At 51.4% G+C, this 20985-nt stretch overlaps 1 protein-coding gene across 2 annotated transcripts in view; it reads right to left on the bottom strand.

Moving 5' to 3' along the window:
- The window catches only part of GSG1L (GSG1 like), a 219886-nt gene that overhangs the window by 37930 nt on the left and 160971 nt on the right, over positions 1-20985 (bottom strand). For both annotated transcript variants that reach the window (XM_030871584.2, XM_060285470.1), the window contains exon 4: positions 3325-3436. In XM_030871584.2, the coding sequence (XP_030727444.2) occupies positions 3325-3436 (112 nt within the window). The remainder of the gene's footprint in view (positions 1-3324; positions 3437-20985) is intronic.

The raw sequence follows: 20985 nt of genomic DNA, 5'->3' as shown, positions 1-20985 counted from the left end.
GGCGAGGTTTGAACCCAGGCTGGTGGACCCCTAACCGTGGAACCTTCACCTTCCCGTGCACGTGTGGCTCTTGAAAGCTGGTCCCCAACCTCCGTTGAGCTCCTCAGAAGCCCCAACCGACAAGCTCCTGCAGCCCGTTCTTCCTCTCCTCCTGGGCCAGGAGACAGAGGCCGGTGCTGTCTTGCCGTGGAGCTGGCCTCCTCCCTGGTGGGGGGCTGAGGGCAGAATTTTGACAAATGGCCGCACACATATTAAACAAGAGAGATGACACTGCACAGCCCTGGCAAGGCCCCCAGATGCGAGGGATGAAAAATGGGGCTGATCTATCTTGCGGGCCTCAGTGACAAGGAGAAATGGATCAGACCTAACAGGGGCTCCACACTGGGCACCGGCCTTAAATAAGTCAAATGGGAATTGGGTGCCCCTTGAGAGGCTGGCCTGGGGGGAGCTGAGGAGCAGGGCAGGAGGCCTGGCTTTCAGGGGAAGAAAGGTTCCCGTGGGAGACCAGCAGCCTGGGCTCCAGGCCAGGCGGAGAGCCAGGGGCTGCTGGAAAGAGAGGCACGTCGGGGGAGGGGGTCCGGAATCCTGAGCAAGTGACCCAACCTTTCTGAGCCTCAGTGTCTATATATGCAACAGGGGGTTATCGTGCGTGTTAAATTTCATGTCAATAACGATAATATTAGAAGAACTAGTGTTCCCTGAGCATTTACATGTGCCATGTGCTATTAGCCCATCCCCTCTGAGAGGCAGAATACAGAGGTTGAGAGCGTGGGCTCCAGAGCCAGACTGCCTGGGTTCAAATCCCAGCTCCACTGCTCACAAGCTGGATGACCCTGGACAGGTTACTTAAGTTCTCTGTGCCTCAGTTTCCCCTCCATGAACCACCTACCTCATAGCGCTGTGGTGAGGTTTCCCCACGACTGTTCTACTTAAAGGGATCAGGGTCTGTGTTGATGGGTCAAGGTCCCTTTAGGGCACATGCCTTTAGCTTTAAGGGGGCGGAGCCAAGCAGAGAGTGGGAAGGGGCAGAAAAACAGCAGGAGTGCCCACCGGTCACAATCAAAGCCTTTCTTGCTGCATTCTGACCACCTTCCCCCCAAGACGCCCTCTCACTGGCAAGTCTTTGCACCTGCCATTCCCCTGTCCAACACGCTATCTTATTCCCTCCTCCACCAGCTTGCCTGACCAAATTCTCCCCCGAGGACCCTCCCCAGGCGAAGCTGGGTCAGTGACCCTTTCTCTGTGCTTCCATGGCTGTCTGTGACTCCCCCCACCCCGAGCCAACCACCCACATCATAGCATGGGTTCAGAGTACTGCTTGTCCATTGTCTTAATCCCCTGTTACCACACTGTCTCAGCCACTGCTGTACCCCCAGCACCAGCTGCCCCCAAATAAGTGCTCACTCGGTTAATACGTGTTAAATGACTGAGTGGATAAATGCCCCTAGGCACCAGAACCGGACCTGGATGCCCTGCGTAACAGACAGCTGTGGTCACTGTCTTTGCCAGTGCACATTCCTCCTTTTGAGAACACCTCGCTCTGCCCTTGCCCCACCCCCAGTTATCCATTAGAGGACCTCTCCTCCATCTTCCTGTCCAAGAGTTTGGATGGGGCAACCCCACCCTCTGCACCACATGACTTAGGCCAGACAGTTAGAGCAGCTGAGTCTCCTCGGGGTCTAAGTCATTGGTTGCAGTATGGTCACATGACTTAAGCTAACTCAGTGAAAGTCATAAACAAGATTTTGTCTGGCGATATTGGCAAGAGGCCCCAACTCTCTGCTGGTATTGCTACATTTGTAACATGTAAGCCTAGAACTGGGCTTGGTGACCCCATTTGCTACCACCTGGGGAAAAGCTGCTTATGAATAGAGCCGCCACAAAGAGAATGGAGTCAGAAGTGGGGAGAGAATGACTGAGTTCCTGATCCATCACCTGACCACCTGGATCCAGCTGTGCCTGAAGCAGACATTGCGGTAGCTCACCCAGCATCCATTCCACCCACTCACCATGTGAGAGTTTTGGACTCATTCCTCGTTCCAGAGGAATGGTCCAGCTGAGCCAATGTGCTCATGACACTCCCCCAGCCATGGTGACAATTCAGAAGAGAGAAAATGACTTAAGTTGGGCTTCTCAGAGGGAGGTTTGCAACTTTAGTGAATGTTAGAGAAAGAGCTCTTTCCCCCCCTGTATGTGAAGGAAGAAGCACCAGCTTCAAAGAAGCTTTCTCACCACTAGGAGGGAAGCCCACCCAGGGACAGAGGTAACATGGGGAGTGGGCAACGCTCAGGTGACCACAGAGGAAGAAAACTCAGCCCTGATGACAGCAGAAACTCTGGATCAAACGTTCCCTGAAGTCCATGCCAAGCTGCACTTTCCATTTACAGGAACCAAGGTATTTCCTCATTGATTGGACTGAGGTGGGTGGGTTTTTCTGTTACAATCCATGCCCCCACCCCCAGCTGAGCCAACTGGGTTTTTCAGTTCCATGAACTAATACACACCTCCTGTTTACTTAAGCTTGGGACTCTATCACTCACAAGCCAAAGAATCTTGACGGATGCTGCCTTTCTCTTGCACACCGTGCTCTGAGGTGCTGGCCCCTACAGTCAGAACCCTTCACCAGGCTCTCAACAGCTTCCATCCCACCTTGCAGAGCAGCCTCTAAGGCAGAGGCTGGCCAACTTTATCTGTAAAGGGCCAGATGGTAAATATTTTAGGCTTAGTGGGCCATTCAGTCTCTGTCACAACCGCTCAGCTCTGCCATTGTAGCGTGAAAGCAGCTGTAGACAATATGTAAACAATAAGCTTGGCTATATCCCGAGAAAACTTTATGGACACTGAAATCTGAATTTCCCGAGAAAACTTTATGGACACTGAAATCTGAATTTCCCGAGAAAACTTTATGGACACTGAAATCTGAATTTCCCGAGAAAACTTTATGGACACTGAAATCTGAATTTCCCGAGGAAACTTTATGGACGCTGAAATCTGAATTTCCCGAGAAAACTTTATGGACACTGAAATCTGAATTTCCCATCATTTTCGCATGTCCCCAAATATTTTTCTTCTTTCGATTCATCTGTTCAAGCCTTTAAAAATGTAAAAACCATCCTTAGGTTGAGGGCTACATAAAAACAGGTGATGGGCTGGATTTGGCCCAGAGGCCATAGTTTGTCAACCTCAGCTCTAGAATCTCAAAGCATCTTTGGACTCCGGGCTTCCCCCCGATGCCCCACCTTCCTCTGTTTCCCAATTAGGTTGAGCTACTGAAGTTCCAGCATGCCTCGGGGCTCTGGTGTCTGAAAGTCAAAAGCCACTTACCAGAAGGACCACCCGTAGTCCCAGGAATGGGGCCTCCAGTCTTCAGGGCCGAGGCTCACGGTGACCTGGAACACCTGCGTGTACATCATGTGGGCTACCATTCCCAGGAGGCCTGTGAGGGGGGAGCAGGAAAAGGTGTCAGGAAGCAAGGTGGGGCTTTGTCTGCCCACCAGGGGCCTGTTAGTGCTGGGGAGAGCATGGACCCCCAGGGAAGGACGGGCAGCAGGACTGGAACACGGAAGACCAGCGGGCGGTGGTTTTCTAAGCCTGCCAAGGAGTTTGAGTTGAGCCCGAGGGCAAAGGGAGACCCTGGAGAAATGTAAACAAGGGAGACACAGAGTCAGATCTGCTTCTGGATGGGCAGTTTTTCTGTTAGGGGCCAGATAAGTAAACATTTTAGGCTTTCTGGGTTTCAACTCTACTGTGGCAGCACAAAGGAGCCACAGACAGTACATGAAGGGATGAGCATGGCCGTGGACCAATCAAACTTTATTTACAAAAGCAGGCCTTGGGCTGGATTTAGCCTGTGGGCCAGAGTTTGCTGATACCTGTGTTAGAAGGTCATTTGGGAGAAGCTGCTTAGAGAATGTTGATCGAACCGCAGGTCTTGACTCACTAGACTAGTGGATTGTGAAGTCAACTTCATGGATTGCAACCAGCATTTAAAACAAACAAATATGGACTTCCCTGGTGGCGCAGTGGTTAAGAATCTGCCTGCCAATGCAGGGGACACCGGTTTGAGCCCTGGTCCGGGAAGATCCCATATGCTGTGCTCCACGTGCCTAGAGCCTGTGCTCTGCAACAAGAGAAGCCACCGCAATGAGAAGCCCGCAACTAGAGAAACCTGCGCGCAGCAGCGAAGACCCAACACAGCCAAAAATAAATTAATTAATTTTAAAAAATTTTAAAAAATAAACAAGAGTGGAATGGAACAGATATCTGATACCATCAAATGTAGCAGAAGTAAATACTGTTTTGTGAAACTTTTCTATACATGTTCTATACATGTGCGTGTCCACGCGTGCACGCACGTGCGTGTGTATAGTGATTGTAATATGAAATGTTTTTCCATGCTCATGTCAAAAATCTTGAAACCCACTGGCTGGGAGAACTCTGATTCCAAGGGATCTGAGTGGGAATCCTTTTCCACCACCTTTCCGCTGTGTGGCCCTGGGCGAGGCACCTCACTCTTCTGAGCTTCAGGTCTTTCAACCCTAAGATGAGGATTATGACAAGTAAGGTGAAAAGTGGCTGAAATGAAGCAAGGCAGCCTCCATGTCTGCTGCCCAGCGGGCATGCAATTGTTACAGTTACCAGGATTATTATGAACCTGGGGACATTGCTCGTGTGGACTATGGCATCTGGAGCCTTTGTGGGCTAACTGGCGTGGACCTAATTTTCAGATGGAGTGATATGGTATTGATGAGGAGGGAAGAGATAGACGACAAGAGGAAGGAAGGAAACCAACAATGCATGTGCACCTACTGTGTGCCAGGCACTCTGTCAGACTCGTTCACCTCCATTACAGTATTATCTTTTAATCTTCATGACAACTCTCTGAAGTAAGTATGATGATGTGGGCCATGTACCGCTGTTCAGGCTGCCCACTGCACATCTCCATACGGCTCCATTCACATCACAGTCTACGTGCACATCACTCCCTGGGGTTGAAGCAGAACCACACCTCCAAGGCTGTATATAGTAGTCCTGAATATGATTATTCCCATTTTACAGGTGAGAAAACAGAAGTTCAGAGTGGTCAAGTCTGTCCCAGGTCACAAAGGGAGTAGATGGCTTAGTTGTGACGGGGGCCCAGATCTAAATGCCCTTAAAGCCAGGGCTCTTCCCACGCTGCCTAGAATGCGTCTGTCCTCCCCTTGTTGCCCCAGTCACCCTTTCCCCTGTGGAGACTAGAGAAGAGATGGAGAGAAGGAGAGAAGGGGTAGAGATAAGGAAAGACAGAAGTAAAGAGGCAGTGAGGTACCGAGTCCTGAAACCCAGCCTTGCGGGCGGGTGTGAGGGCAAAGGGGGACACCCTGAGTTGTCATGGTGTGAAGGTAAATGTTTAACACCAGGTTCCCCAAAGAGGGAGAGAGAGAGAGAGAAAAAAAGCTATGATTTGTAGCGTTTGCCAATTTCCATGGTATGAATAATCCCACCATGGCCAATTTCAAGCTACCCGTGTAATGTCACTGAAAGCGGAGTAGACAAGAGGTGTGCACAGTCGGGTCTCGGGAGCTGAGCCAGCAGGATGCAGCACACCTGTCTCCTTGCAGCCACCTGACCCCAGGCCCCACGGAGACAGAGGACTCAGAGCTGGTTGCCTGTATCTCTGGGCCGGGGCCAGCCCCTCAGGGACCTCTGGCCTCAGATGACAGCTGCTCTCCAGGGCTGGCGGGGAGCACCTGAGTCAGGAAATCCAGGGAGAGGGTGACTGTGACAGGTGCTGAGGCCCCCAGAGATCCCCTAAAGGCTCAGCCTTCCCCAGCTGTCTCTGCCAGGCTTAGACCCCATCCTCAGTCATACCCCGGCAGGTATGCTAGAAGCCTCTAGGGTCCCCTCTGCCTTGTCTAAGTTTGTTAGAAGGAGACAAGGGCTGAGCCACGTGGGTATCTTATTTATCTTTACTTGACACAATTCCTGGTCAACTTCCAAGAGGTACATAACAGACGTACCTTATTCCTTGGAACTGATGCATAAGATTCCCTGATAATGACACACCACGTTTTATTTATCCAATCAGTTGATGGTATTTAAGTCATTTCCAGCTTTTTGCTCTCTAAGCAATGCTGCAATGAACACGTTTCTACAAGTCTCTCTGTGTGGACAAGCAAGTATGTCTCCAGCGTGAACAAGAGGAATTGCCAGGTCGTAAAGCGTGTGCATTTTAAATTTTAATCAGCGTCAGTGAACTCCTCTCCTGAGCAGAGGTACCTGGTCGTACTTCCGCCAGCTTCGTGAGAGTCCTCACCCAAATCCTCACCGATACTTGATGTTATAAAACATGAACAATTTTGCCCATTGCATGGTAAAAAATGACACCTCAACATTGTTTTAAGTTTTATAATTTCCCTCATTACTAGTGAGCTTGGGCATTTTTCATGTTATTTATTAACCATTGTTATTTCTTCTTCTATGACTGTGCTTGTCTGTATCCTTTGTCAATTTCCTTTTATTAAAAATCTTTCCTTATCAACTGATAGAAATTCTTTATGTATTCTGGATACTAAACCTGTCTATTGTATAGACTCCAAATAGCTTACTGCTTGTCTTTCCCCCTGTACAGCACAGGGGAAAAAGCACTTTTTTTTTCACTAATAGATTTTATTTTATTTTTTATTTTATTTATTTATTTGGCTTCATCAGGCCTTCCTTGTGGCATGAGGGCTCTTCATTGTGCCGTGCGAGCTCTGTAGTTGTGGCACGCGGGCTCAGTAGCTGTGGCACACGGGCTTAGTTGCCCCGCGACATGTGGGATCTTAGTTCCCTGACCAGGGATCGAACCCAGTCCCCTGCATTGAAAGGCGGATTCTTAACCGCTGGACCAACAGGGAAGTCCCAGATTTTATTTTTTAGAGCAGTTTTAGGTTTACAGAAAATTAAGCGGAAAATACAGAGAGTTCCAGAGTTCCTAAATGCCCCCTTTCTCTGCCTTCACGGTTTCTCCCATGATTAACATCTTTCAACAGAGTGTATATTTGTTACAGTTGATGAGCCAATAGCGATATATTATTATTAATGAAATCCACAGTTTACATTAGGGTTCACTCTGTGTTGTACAGTCTATGGATTTTGACAAACGCATAGCGACATGTATCCATCATTACTGTGTCCAGTAGTTACGGCCCTAAAACCCCCTGTGCTCCACTTGTTCATCCCTCCCTCCCCACTCCTTCTGAACCCCTGGTAACCACAGATTTCTTACTGTCTCCATAGCTGGGGTGCTTTCAGAATGTCATGTAGCTGGAATCACACAGTACGTAGTCTTTTCAGATTGGCTTCTCTCACTTAGCAATATGGATTTAAGGGTTCTCCCCTATCTTTTCATGGCTTGTTTGTTCTTTACCTTTTTTTTTTTTTTTTTGCGTTACACGGGCCTCTCACTGCTGTGCCCTCTCCCGTCACGGAGCACAGGCTCCGGACGCGCAGGCCCAGCGGCCATGGCTCACGGGCCCAGCCGCTCCGCGGCATGTGGGATCTTCCCAGACCGGGGCACGAACACGTGTCCCCTGCAACGGCAGGTGGACTCTCAACCACTGCGCCACCAGGGAAGCCCTGTTCTTTTCCTTTTATTGCTAAATAACATTCCACCATATGGATGCATCACTTATTGAAGGACATCTTGGTTGCTTCCAAGTTTTAGCAATTATGAACAAAACTGCTTTTGTCATACATTTTGATATTTAATACAAATTTAGCAGTCTTTTGCTTTTTTTTTTATTTTAGTCTTTTGCTTTTTGCTTCCTGTGTCTACTTTAAGAAAACCAACACCATCAACACATTATCCTATATTTTTTCTAACATACTTATAGATATTTATGTTAATTCATCTGGAATTTATCTTGGTGAATGGTGTCAAGTAAGGATCTAACTTAATTTTTTTTAATGAGTTGTTAATTGCTCTGAACACTTATAGAAGGGTCTGTTCTTTCGCCAATGATTTCTGATAACACCTTTATACCACACTGCAAGCCTCACATTACACGAGTCTATTCCTAACTCATTCTGTGCCATGGATCTCTCTCTGTTCCTGCGGCAATGCCACACTATTTTTTTGTTTTGCTGTGCCACATGGTTTGTGGGTCCTAGTTCCCTGACCAGGGATTGAACCCAGGCCCCCAGCAGTGGAAGCTCAGAGTCCTAACCACTGGACCGTCAGGAAATTCCCGCCCTCTGTTTTTTTAATCATTGTAACTTACGGTGGAGTCTGTTAGCTGGAAGGACAGGTCTCTCTTCCTTTCAGCCCATTGCTCATTCCCTCTAGAAGTGCTACCCTACCCAGAACCTTGCTCCCTCTGTGTGGCAGGACCCCTTCTTTAGCCCCACCCCAACCCCACCCACTGCCCTGTTCCCTTTCTGAAGGCAGGACTTGCTTTCCAACCCCCCAGCTGTTATAACAGTCAGCTTCTTCCTCACCATGTCTGTCCAGATGCTATCCAAGTTATCTGATCTGTCAGTGCCTTGGTTTTCTCATCTATAAAGTGGGGATAACAGTAGACATAGGTAATTCCAGAGAACATCCACTAAAGAAGGAAAACATTCATGAGAACAACTACTCCATGTACTAGGACAGCGGGGACAGAAGAGTATTTTAATACAAAAACTACCAACCAAACCCAGAAGCTGGACCCAGCCTGTTGGCAGAATAATTAATTTTCCAAATTGTTAGTTTAGAAATGCATTGATTTCTCAATTGAATCCCATTTATTCCCAAATATGAAAGGCCATGCTTTAAGACAATTCAATAAATGAAAATTACAAATCATTCAAAGATCGGCTGGTGAGATTTTCTGATTGCATTCTAACGATTCTGCTTTTAAAACAATAGAGCTCTCAATCAAGTTTCTGGAAGCATGTTTGCTCTGTAAAGTGAGGTCCCCCACCAGGAGCATCTGCTGTAACAATCCTCGGCAGAAGGAATTGTTTCCAGCTCATTCTGAATTAAAAAGTGACTTTCTGCTGAGTTATGGTACCTCCTAAATCAGTGGCAACTAAACGAACGCAGCTTTCTGTGCTGCTTCTGCTGCTTCCTGGCATGGACTCACACCACGAAACTCACAGCTGTAAAGCTCTCATCCTGTGGTTTCTGGAATCTCCCAACTCCTGACACCAGAAATGGGCTTCTCAGCGCCTGTGGTGAGCCAGGCATGGCTCCTCCCTGCCCCTTCGGGACCTTGGAGAGCACTGGCAGGTGGGGGACGCTGGCTGAGGGCTCAGAGCTGGGCTGGGTGTGATGCCATCCAGAACCCAAGGCAAAAAGAGCTGCCATGACCCCCAGGCCTGCCCTCCGCGGGTCAGACTGAGGAAGCCGAAATCTGTTGTCAAGGCCGGAGGGGCTGGTGTCGGGGCCAGAATTAAGAGCCGGAGTCAGGAGAGTCAAAAGGTGAGCCCACAGTAAAGCAGGGGTGAAACAAAGGGAAAGGGAGGGTCTGGTTGCCAGCTCTGTCTCTTACAAGCTGTGTGACCTTGGGTAGATTACCTTGCCCGTCTGTGCCTCAGTTTCCCCAGCTGTAATATGGGGATAATAATAATGCCTACCTCACAGATTGATATGAGGACTAAGTGGCTTATACTGGAAAGCACTTAGAATAGTGCTTGGCAGGTAAGAAGCCCTACGTGTTTCACGAATGAATGAATGAATGTATGTCTGAGACTCACTACGTAGGCCTGCTTGACCGTACACTAGTCCAGGGACAGGTCTGTTTTCTCTCCACTGAATCCCTAGCACCGAGCCCAGGGTCTGGCACAGCAAGTGTTCCACACGTGTTTGTTAAATGAATAGATGGTTCGTTCCATTCAATGCTGATTGCAAGGTGCTTGGGAGAGCTGCACTGCCTGGTGTAAAGGTCCAGGGTCTGGGATACGGGAATGAGCTAGGACAGAGCTAAATCTGAAAACTCTGGAGAGCAAATTGTCTCCGTACGGGGACAAACGTCAGACTCATCATTTGTTTATCATTCATTCATTCATTCATTCAATGGGTATTTATCGCTGCTTTTCACGTGCCAGGCATGGTTCCTGGGGGCGGGGGAGGGGTCTGCTCTCAGAAGTCTCAGGTTCTAGTGGACAGATCCAGACAATGAGCACATTGATTAACAAGAAAAAGTCAGGCAGTGAAAAGTGTGGCGATGAAAATAGAATAGGGCAAATGCCTGGGGCTCACTTCAGAGTGGGTAGTCATGGAGGTCATGGAGGGCTTCTCGGAAGAGGTGACACTTAAACAGAGGTTTGAATGGGGAACTGGAGGCAGCCACAGAGAGGTCTGGGAAAGAGCATTCCAGACAGAGGGAGTGACCGGCTGGGGCAAAGGCTTGAAGGCAACCAGAGCCTGACCTTAGGGGCAAGGGGAGAGAAGGTTCGGCAGAGAGGGAAAGGGGCGGGGTGGGGGGGCGGGGTAGAGACGGGTCAGGAAGGCAGGCGAGGACCAGGTCATCCAGGACCTTGTAGGTCACAGTGAGGAATCTGGCTCTCTTCTAGGTACCATGGGAAGCCATAGTAGAGGGCCGAAGCAGGGGCCTCATTTATGTTTTCAGATCATTCTGATTACTGTGTGAAGACAGATGATGGAAGTTGAGGTAACGAAGGGCGCCCAGGCCGAGCTGCTGCTGCTTGGTCGAAAGTTGTTGCCAGCTCTGGGGCAGGTTTCGAAGGTGGAGTCCACAGGACCTGCTGATGGGCTGGGTGTGAGGGATCAGGGCTACCCAGAGATTGGGATGACCTTGGGGTCTGCGTTTGGGCTATTGGGCAGACGACGGTGCCACTGGTGAAGATGAAGAAGACGGAGGAAGTTGTCTGGGTGGGTCAAACCCCATTTGCGCTACATTCATTTGAAATGCCTACTTTATACCCAAGCTGAGACAACACAGCAGCACTTGGGTGCACAAGTTTGGGGTCCAGGGGGTAGTCAGAGCTGGAGATTTAAATGCGTACGGACATGGGCCTAGAGGAGGCCTGTAGGGAGAGAAGAGAAGGGCCGGGATGGAGCCAACATCCAGTGCTGAGCAGAACAGGCGGAGCCAGCAGAGGAGGGTGAGGCCCAGAGGCCCAGGCAGCAGGAGGAGAACCGGCGCGCGGCATTGCCAGGGCCAGGAGGAGGGTGCATATCGAGGGGGAGAAAGTGGTTTGTTAGATCAGAGATGAAGACAGGGAAGTGACGGCTGGATGTGCCAACATGGAGGCCATGGGGGACAGATGCTCCATGGAATACGCTGAGCAGAGGACAGAAAATAGCCAAACGGTTAGAGAGAAGACGTCCAAACTCGCTGCATGGAGAAGCAGAGAAACGGGGTGATAGCTGGAGCAGGCCTGGGGTTCAGGGAGGGATCCTGAAGAGGGGAGATATAGGATGCTCCTGCGTTTACCCAGAGTGCTCGAGTAGACAGGGGGAGCCTGAGGGTGCGGAGGAGCCGGACAGCAACCGTAGAAGCAAGGGAGAGAGAAGGTTCTGGAAGACGATGAGAGCAGGGATGCTTGGCCCAAGGGAACGGGAAGCAGGGCGTGCGAGTGAAGATCCCAGTACTGGGGCGGCTTTGCCTCTCCCTCGCCCCGATGAGGCCAGGCCACCAGCCGAGAGCGAGATGGCAGATGTAGGAGTTTTGAGGAACCAGGAGATGGTGTGAAATGGTCCTTTCAGAGCGTGGGAAAGCACAGAAAAACCGTGGCAGTGCGTGTGGCTGGCGGGGCAGTGCTGCTGCGTGTGAGGCCTGAGCTCAGGAATTGAAAGTGAGACCGGGCAGCACGGCCAAGGGATTCGGGTGAGGGGAGAGGAGTCAGCCTGGCCATGCAGAGCGGTGTCTCCTGGGTCTGGGGACACACAGGAGGGCCAAGCCATGATGCCTCCCCCCAAGATAGGGATACAGAGCAATGATGCCCAGGTGAGTTCCAGAACTCCTCTTGCCTGCAGCCCCACTTCTCTTTTGCAGGGTTTGTATGTATTATGTTAGTGGCATGCTCCGTTTAATTGAGATGGCAGAGGAATCAGCTGATGAATTAATTTATAATAGAGTTTATCATTAAAGATGCTGTTCAAGAAGTTATTCCTCAGAACACTCGGGGAGCGTTCATGTCTAAACAAACATTCCGTGTACGTGGGCACTGGCCTGGATTTGCCAACATCCCATGCATGTCATGTCAGGGACGTAAGACAGAGGGGCCTGTGGGGACTTGGAGGAAGCTGAAACCAGATGAGGTGAGGCACAAAGGTAGCAAAGGGAAACCCCTGCTAGGGCAGCCTGACTTTCAGTTAGTCGCTGAGCATGTATTGAGCACCTGCTGTGTACCAGGCCTCCTTCTAGCTGGGGGAATATGACTGGGAATGAGAGACCTGGCTTTCAATGCTCTCAGGGAGGTGAGAGACAGAAAACTGGGGACTACCGTGTGGCAGGGCAGCCAACGGGGGAGGCCCGCGGCCTGCGGGAACCCTAGCTGGGCTCCTAGGCCAGGTTTAGGTGGGGAGGTCAGGAAATGCGTCTAGAGGGGGTGACATCCAAGCAGGAGGGTGGACCAGGCAGTGGAGCAGCTCTAGCAGAGCCCACAGGCAAAGTGGTTTGGTGGGGCCTTAATGGGCCGTTAGGTAGAACATGTGGGTGGAGAGAGCGGCTGCTGGAAGGGTAAACAAGACGCTGCATGGAAGATTCTGAAGCCATCCTGGGAGTTCAGGCTTTCTCCTGAGGGCAATGGGCAGGAATTGCATAATTGGTAAGTTCAGGGCAAGAACCAGGCGGCCTTTTTTAAAGTCCTCTCTTCCTGCTGGTGGAGGACAGATTGGCAAGAAGGTGGGAGCAGAGAGGTCCAGGAGGGGCAGCTGCAGTGAGAGGACAAGGCCAGGCCAAGGGAGCTGAGATTAAGGGGTGGCAAGCTGGTGGCTGGAGGGAGTCACATCTGGCACCGCTGAGATGGATGGATTCCCAGCAAAGCCTCAGGGCACTGGAGAGCCCTGACTCAGGAATGGGGACGGACTGGGAGAAGCTGGTGGGACTGACCCAATTAACATCAGCCCTAAAACTTCCTCCCACAGAAAGAAAACTTGGAGATCTTAAGGGCTGGTATTTCATGACACCAATCAACGGGGGGCAGACGGAAAAAGAAATCCCTTACCTATGCAGATCTAACACATCCATGCAGACATTTGCCCCGACAGGGGCTCAGGGCTGACTCTCCCTTCCGCCCTTTGGCCTGGGGAGGACCCCAGCCCGCCCTCCGCGAGGCCTGCACTTAAAACCATCCCCAAGAAGCTGAGCTGATGCTGTTTAAAGCTCGCCCGGATCTATTTTTAAAGAACAGGCTATTTTTAGATACCCTGCAGAGACTCCTCAGCCTCTCTTGGTAGCATATTTCAGGCTTTAAAAAGCTCTTCCTTACGCGTAACCTAAATATTTCCAGCGCCAATTGAAGCTAATTTCTTGCTCTGCCCTCTGAGGACAAGGGGGTTGGGGAGTAAGCTGGTTGGCATCTCCCTGAGAAGAACCTTCCCGGAGCCCTCACCTCTGTCTTCCCGGCACTAGATCATTCCAATTACTCTGCCCTTGCTCCAGAGGTCTCCTTCTGGGCCCCTTGAGTTACCAGCACCACTCCTGATTGGATTCTGCCCATTCCTCTATTTGCCTTTTCAAGTGAAGTGGCCCAAATCAGAGGTGGCATTTAATGAGGGACCAAGGTTTACTGAACCCTCCCCAGCCTCGTCCTCCACCCGGCTGCCCCCATCCAGCCCTGAGACGATGAACGGGCTAAGACAGACCCCTCACCTGGGGGCGGGGGACGTCTAGAATGAGTCCTGAGGCCACGCCCCCAGTTCCCAGTGAATCTTGGGGTGGCCCGGGGCAACTTGGTGGTGGGTGATTTTTTTTTATATTAGTGGGTATGTCCCCATACCCTCCTTCATTAGGGTAACTAGATATAAGACCTCGATGGCCTCGGCTATCACAGAGGACTGAGAAAACAAGAATCAAACCCCTGGCTTTGGGGATTTCAAAAGGCTACATGCAGGGGCTTCCCTGGTGGCGCAGTGGTTGAGAGTCCGCCTGCCGATGCAGGGAACACGGGTTCGTGCCCCGGTCCGGGAAGATCCCGCATGCCGCGGAGCGGCTGGGCCCGTGAGCCATGGCCGCTGAGCTTGCGCGTCCGGAGCCTGTGCTCCGCAACGGGAGAGGGCACAACAGTGAGAGGCCTGTGTACCGCAAAAAAAGCCTACATGCAGGTGTTCAAAGAAAAGGTTTGGAAGCATATATGATCAAGCAGTCCCTCCTAACCTCCACCTGGAGACCAGGTAAAGTTGCCCGCCTGGGGGGAGGAAGAAGAGGAGGAGGAGAGGATAGTGGGTCCCAGGAGAGAATGGACGCAACGATGCAGGCGTGAGCAGGGCAGCCCCCGAGGGGGCCCAGCCTCCCCTTTATTCCCGGGAACACAGGGGAGTGAAGTGGCCTCCACGAAGGGCCCTGTCCCCGTCTGGGTGGACCGGGAACATCCTGGGAGTCGGGCCACGTGCTCACGGACAGCGCCAGTACATCCTGTTCAGAACGATTGCTGTCTGCCTGGGTCCCGGCCCTCGACTCCCGTAGGACTCTTCACGTGGACAACCCCACTGTGACAGCCCTGGATGCCCCTAAGCCCCCCAGGATGGAGGGTCGGCCCTCTGGCCTAGAGGATGATGGTGCGAGGAAGAGGAGAAAGTCCGCCAGCCCGTGCTTGGGTGGGACTGAGTAAAACACGCTGGGAACCTCACACAGACATCCAGGCAGAGGCCGGAGGCCCCCTTCACAGATACACACACCCAAGTCACAGTCCTGCCCCTCTCCCACATCTCCACCCCGGAAATCCATGCGCCACGGCACGGGGTCTTGACATTCCACCCAAGCCTTGGACTTGGGCTGCCTCTGTGGGGAGCAGCCCTGACCCTGTGAAACTGAGCAGAACCCTGTGGGGCTCCTGTACACAAAAGCCTTTCTGGGTCCCCCATTTCTTGATTACAGGAAATAGGCTTCATTCAGCCTCTATGACCTTCCCTCAGTTCCAAAGGGTAGGTTTAAACAGTTGCTAATTAGGGAAGGGACCGGATGGGGAGACAAGGGATGCAGAGACAAGGGAGGAACAGTCAAGAAACAACAGTGCAGCCTTGGGGCAGGGTCCTGGTTCCCCCTTAAGGGACACACATAAGAATATCTTTGAGCTGTTTTGCAGATACTGAAACTCCCACCAGGGGGGAGAAGTTAACTGTATGCTGCCCACAAGCACGTAGACCCCAGACCAGTTGCAACCAGGAGGTTGATGATGCTGACTCCCGGTTACCTCACTGCCAACCAATCAGAAGAATGTCCACGAGCTGACCACACCCTCTTGGAACCATTACTATAAAACTCCTCACTACCCCTCCAGGTCGGGACACACAGTTTTGAGGGCCTTAGCCCGCTGTGGCCCCCTTTGCCTAACAAAGCAATAAAAGCTATTCTTTTCTACTTCACCCCAAACTGTCTCTGAGATTTAATCTGGTGTTGGGGTACAGAGGCCGGATTTGGCTTCACCTGGGCGTGATGTTCCCAGCCACATGTCTGCCACGTGGCCCCTTCTCCGAGGCTCCCAGCCAGCCCCACCTGCAGCCTCTAGTCCCTGCTGCTAAACGGAGATCCCTGAGGATCCCTGAGCGCTTAGCGCAGGGTCCGGAGCAGTGGGGGCAAGGATCAGATTACAGGGTAGAGGAGACAGCCAGGGCATATGGCCCGCTCAAGGCTTAATCACTGCTCACCTCTCCACTGCCCTACTAGGTACAGTGGCTGACAGTGAGAGGGGCCATATCACCGATTGCCCAAGCCAGGACACCTTGGAGATGAAAGGGATGTAACTAAAACTTACCCTGGGACAAGAGGGATACGAGCTCTTGACAATGGTGGTAGATAAATGAATGAGGGAATGAGCCCCAATCTCTCCGGGGATCCCCCTTCTACCTGTGGATGCCCCTAACCTTTACCGAGGGCTTTCCCTCTGCCAAGGACTTTGACACCTGCTGTTTCTCTGACGGGGACAGACTCCCCTTACGGTGTCCATCTCACAAGTAAGAAAAAAAAAGTTCACCAAGGAGAGGTTACGTGCCTGACCGACAGTGGGGAATCCGGGAACAGAATCCACGTCTTGTTTTTTGCCCAAAACTTCCTTCTTTCCTTCCTTCCTTCCTTGCTTCATTGCTTCCTTCCTTCCGTCTGCACGTAACAACGGAGCCCCTACTATGAGCCAGCACTGTGCTAGGGGCTGGAGAAAGAGATAAATGAGACAGACGTGGCCCCTGCCTGCTTGAAGGTCTAGTTGGGGAGACAGACACAAGCAGAAAACAACTGCCAAGGGTCAGAGAGTTAGGAGGTAGGAGGGTCAGGGGCCATAGGACCTGACATCTGGAGTCCTCTGCTCCGGGGGTCAGGGAAGGCGTCCCTGGGGCGGGTGTTCCAGCTGAGCCTGAAGGATGAGGCGCAGTTAACCAGGTCAGAGCTGCCCAGGTATGGGGCATACCTCCCTGGGGTGCTCAAGCTTATTTTAGATCAGGAGTTCTAAGCCTCAGCACTACTGGCATCTGGGCTCAGATAACCCTTAGCTGCGGGGGTGAGCTGCCCTGGTCATGGCAGGTTATTTACTCATTACATGCCAGGAGCATTCACCTCCCGGCTCCCCTAGTTGTGACAACCCAAAACGTCTCCAGATGTTGGGACTTCCCTGGTGTTCCAATGGCTAAGACTCCATGCTCCCAATGCATGGGGCCTGGATTCGATCCCTGCTCAGGGAACTAGATCTCACACGCATGCTGCAACTAAGAAGTCCTCATGCCGCAAATAAGGAGCCCGCATGCCACAACTAAGACCCGGCACAGCCAAATAAATAAATAAATAATCAAAATGTCTCCAGATGTTACCATATGGCCCCGGGGGTGGGGAGGGAGCTGACAGTGCAAAATCACCCTACCCCCCACACCCCGGTGAGACCACCGTTTTAAATGCTACATAAACGTCTTTACAATGGTAATGTTTTTATTTTTACAGATTTACAATTCCCTTCTATTTACTGCAAGGGATATTGGCTTTTTATTTCCAAAAGTGATCTGAAGCTTCCTTGCTGGATACATTTAAATTTCAAAAAAAGTGAGTGATTTAGAGGAAAAAAATGCTAAGTAAATAATGGCACATGGATGTGGCTATAGTCGTGGAGGAAGAATGCCCAGGCCTGAGGGCTGAGAAATGCTGAGTCAGGTGAGAGTGGGGCGTGTGGCAACCAAGGAAGCTAGCTGAAGGCTGGTGTGTGTGTGTGTGTGTGTGTGTGTGTGTGTGTGTGTGTGTGTGTGTGTGTGTGTGTGTGTGTGTGTGTGTGAGAGAGAGAGAGATGCTTGGGAATGCCCCAGGGCATGCCATCCTGGAGAGCACACCTTTTCCCTCTGGAGTTCAAGGCCAGCTTTCCTCCTGCCTGGCAACGGATTCTCTCTCTGGGGTTGGGCACCAGAAGAAGGAATTGGCTAAACTTTGGGGGCCCAAGTGGTATGAAAGATAAGAATCTTTAAACACCAGAAGCACACTCTTTGAGGCAAGATGCTCGCGTTATGAAAGGCATTGGGAGCCCTGAGCCGATGGAGGCAGAGCCAGCGCACTGGACAATCCCATCTCACTGTCCTTCTGGGGCACGTGTTCATAGGGGCCGCTAGGCAGACCCCCTCCTTTTGGCTTTTTTCTCTTTCTACCTCTGGCTCTGTCTCTCTCTTTCTTCTATTTCTGCCTTTGACTCTCATTCTGTGTCTGGCGCTCACTCTCTCTCTCTCTCTCTCTCTCTCACTTTCTCATTGCCCCAGGAATATCTAGATACATGAACCCAAGTTATAAGCAGGAATAGTCACTGTACTCAGGTCTCATGCAGTGAGCCCCCACTTCCCCTCCCACTTAGCCCATGAGGGACCCTGGCCTTCACAGAGAAACCTGGGGTGGGTCTGGGGCTGAAGTTTCAGGCCCACGCCTCACCCCCTGCCCGCTGCCTCTTTCCACTTCAGCACAGAGTGAGCGGAGGCCTTCATAAGCAGCCTCGAGAACTTTCCTCCCAGGGCTGCCCTTCCATGCCTCCATCACATTAGCTGAAATGCAAAGCCGACACTTCTGGCCGGTTAGCTCTTAAGTGCTCTGACTTCCCTGCAGCGATGCTATGATACCATGCAATTAATTTCACTGCCTGGGAAGCTGCCTGTGCACTAGGAAAATGAGATGCCTTACTGCAGAACCTCTAGAGAACAAAACCTCTGCACAGCCCTTCCCTTCCCTGGGCACGCTACAGTTTGTAAAGCACTCAACTGTCCCATATCTCATATAATCCTTGCCTCATCCCAAGAAGGCTAGGTTTGGTGACACCCTATTTAACAAATGAGAAAGTGAAGCTCAGAGAGGTAAAGCAATCCACCCAGCAAAGCACAGCATGAAAGGAGTGTGTTTGAGTCCAGGTCTGCCCAACTCCAAGTCCAGACGTTTTACCACTCCATCATAGCCCTTTCCATCCATTCATTCAGTCAACACATATTTATTAGGTACTTACTGTGTACCGGGCTCTCTTCATGGTCCAGGATATAAAGGAGTACGTAAGATGAGCAAGGTCCCTGCCCTCACGGAGCTGATAGTCTTATGAAGGAAGATAGAAAATAAACACAGAAGCATCTAAAATTTAGAGTTTAGAAGACTTCCCTGGTGGTCCAGTGGTTAAGAATCTGCCTTCCAGGGCTTCCCTGGTGGCGCAGTGGTTGAGAGTCCGCCTGCTGATGCAGGGGACATGGGTTCGTGCCCCGGTCCGGGAAGATCCCACAGGCCGCAGAGCGGCTGGGCCCGTGAGCCATGGCTGTTGAGCCTGTGCGTCCGGAGCCTGTGCTCCGCAACGGGAGAGGCCACAGCAGTGAGAGGCCCGTGTACCACAAAAAAAAAAAAAAAAAAAAGAATCTGCCTTCCAATGCAGGGGACGCGGGTTCAATCCCTGGTCGGGGAACTAAGATCCCACACGCCATGGAGCAACTAAGCCTGCGCTGCAACTACTGAGCCCGTGTGCCAAAACTAGAGAGCCTGCACGCCACAACTACTGAGCCCGCGTGCTCTGGACCCTGCGCACCACAACTCGAGAGAAGCCCGCGAGCTACAGCTAAGAGCCTGCTTGCCGCAACGAAAGATCACGCAGGCCGCAACAAAGCTTCCGCGTGCCACAACTAAGACCCAACGCAGCCAAATAAATAAATTAATTCAAAGAAATAAATTAAAATAAAATAAAATTCAGAGTTTAGTAAATGCTGTGAAGGAAAAGAGGGGCCATGAGGAAAAGAGAGATTGGGTAGTTAGTCTGGTCAAGGAAGTCAGGGCAGGCACGTCTAGGAAGGTGACATTTAAACCGAGACCTGAATGTTTTGAAGATTTGGGGAAGAGAGGCTTAGGCGAAGATGAGGGCAAGCACAGAGGCCTGGAGATGGGATGGAAGCCAGCTGTCCTCAGTCCAAGAGGCCAAGAGGGCAGGCGCCTCACCTCCATGGCGGCAGGGAGGTGGGGTTACGAGCTGGGAGGAGGTGGGGGCAGAGCACTCTCAGCCCCTCCTCCTTCGTGAGTGATGCTGGCTCTGGGGGTCTCTCCACAGGCCCCCTTCCTGACCTGGCTCAGGAGGACTCAGAGGGGCCCAGACGCCAATGGACTGCAAGCCCCACTGGGCCCACTTCTGTCCTGGGACAGGAGCTAAGATGGGAGCCTTCAAGACTGGGACCCGGCCACGCACGGCCAGGGTGATGGGAGGACGGAGCTGGAGGGAGACAGCGCAACAAGCCCGGAGCTGGATGTCGAGGGGCTGCCCCAGTCACCCCCCGGCGGCGCTAAGAGCTCCCTCGGGGTGAGAGGCTGGGATTGCCTGGGGCGCTCTTGGAGGACAGGATGTGTCACGCACATCACTGCGGGGGGGGGGGGGCGGACACCACTGCCTTTGCTCTTATCAGCCCAGTGCCCCTGTGCCTAAGACCTTCAGCTTTCCTCCTCTGCTCCTCCCTCAGACAGGAATGGGTTTTGCAGCCCATCTTCCAAGGAAGGCCTCGGACTCAGGCAGGTGCCCCCACTGGGGCTCCCCGGGTGCTGAGAGCAGACGTTAGGGCTGGGGGTTCCTCAGGCCATGGGGGGTCAGCTGTGTCTGCGAGCTATGGAGGAGCAGAGGCAAGTGAGGGGTGTTTTGTTTTGTTTTGTTTCACTGTTCAAGGTTTATTTATTGTTCTAGTTGGTATAACACTTAGTTGTCTGCATTATTTATGTCGATTTTTCTTTTTTACATTACATGGCAATGTACACTATTCTGATGCGTATAGTACATAAAATACAATTCTTTAGAACAGTTATGCACAAGACATGCAATACTGGATTTATAATCAATCCCAGGATGTGATTAACTGGAGAAAAAAAGAGTTGGACTAGGCATCTTGGCTAAAGGAACCAGAAGTTATATAACACAGAGTTAAATACACATCTGGTTTGAAGGGCAACTGTAGCATCTGCAACATGGTCAGTGGTACCTTTTGAGGAAGTAGAACTATTTTACACGAACCAGGTTAGGACCACACAGATAAGTGCCATGCAGCATCAGGACAGAGCTGCAGGGTTTTATGAACCGTTCCTATTGCTAATGCTAGGAAACCGATGTTTGTCCTAGGCTGTCCTAACATTACTGCTTTAGTCACAGTTCAGATATAAGGGACACTATGCACAACCTCCATTTCCTGGCCACGTCCCTCAGGGTCCAGCTTCCCCTGGGCCAGTGCCTGGCCCCCCTCATGTTTCCCCAGAGACCAGGCCCCTGAGTACCTGGCATCCGTTGCTACACCCACTCTGCTAAGTAGCTTAAAAGCACTAGAACCAAGCAGTTCCAGGACTGTGGGTTTTACTTCCAATCTTTATTAAAACTCTTGCTTCCTCCTATCCCCCCGCA

The sequence above is a fragment of the Globicephala melas genome, chromosome 15 (assembly GCF_963455315.2).
Source record: "Globicephala melas chromosome 15, mGloMel1.2, whole genome shotgun sequence".
Classification (NCBI taxonomy): domain Eukaryota; kingdom Metazoa; phylum Chordata; class Mammalia; order Artiodactyla; family Delphinidae; genus Globicephala; species Globicephala melas.
Note: the sequence above shows the minus strand (reverse complement) of the source record. Positions and strands in the feature narration are given on the sequence as shown.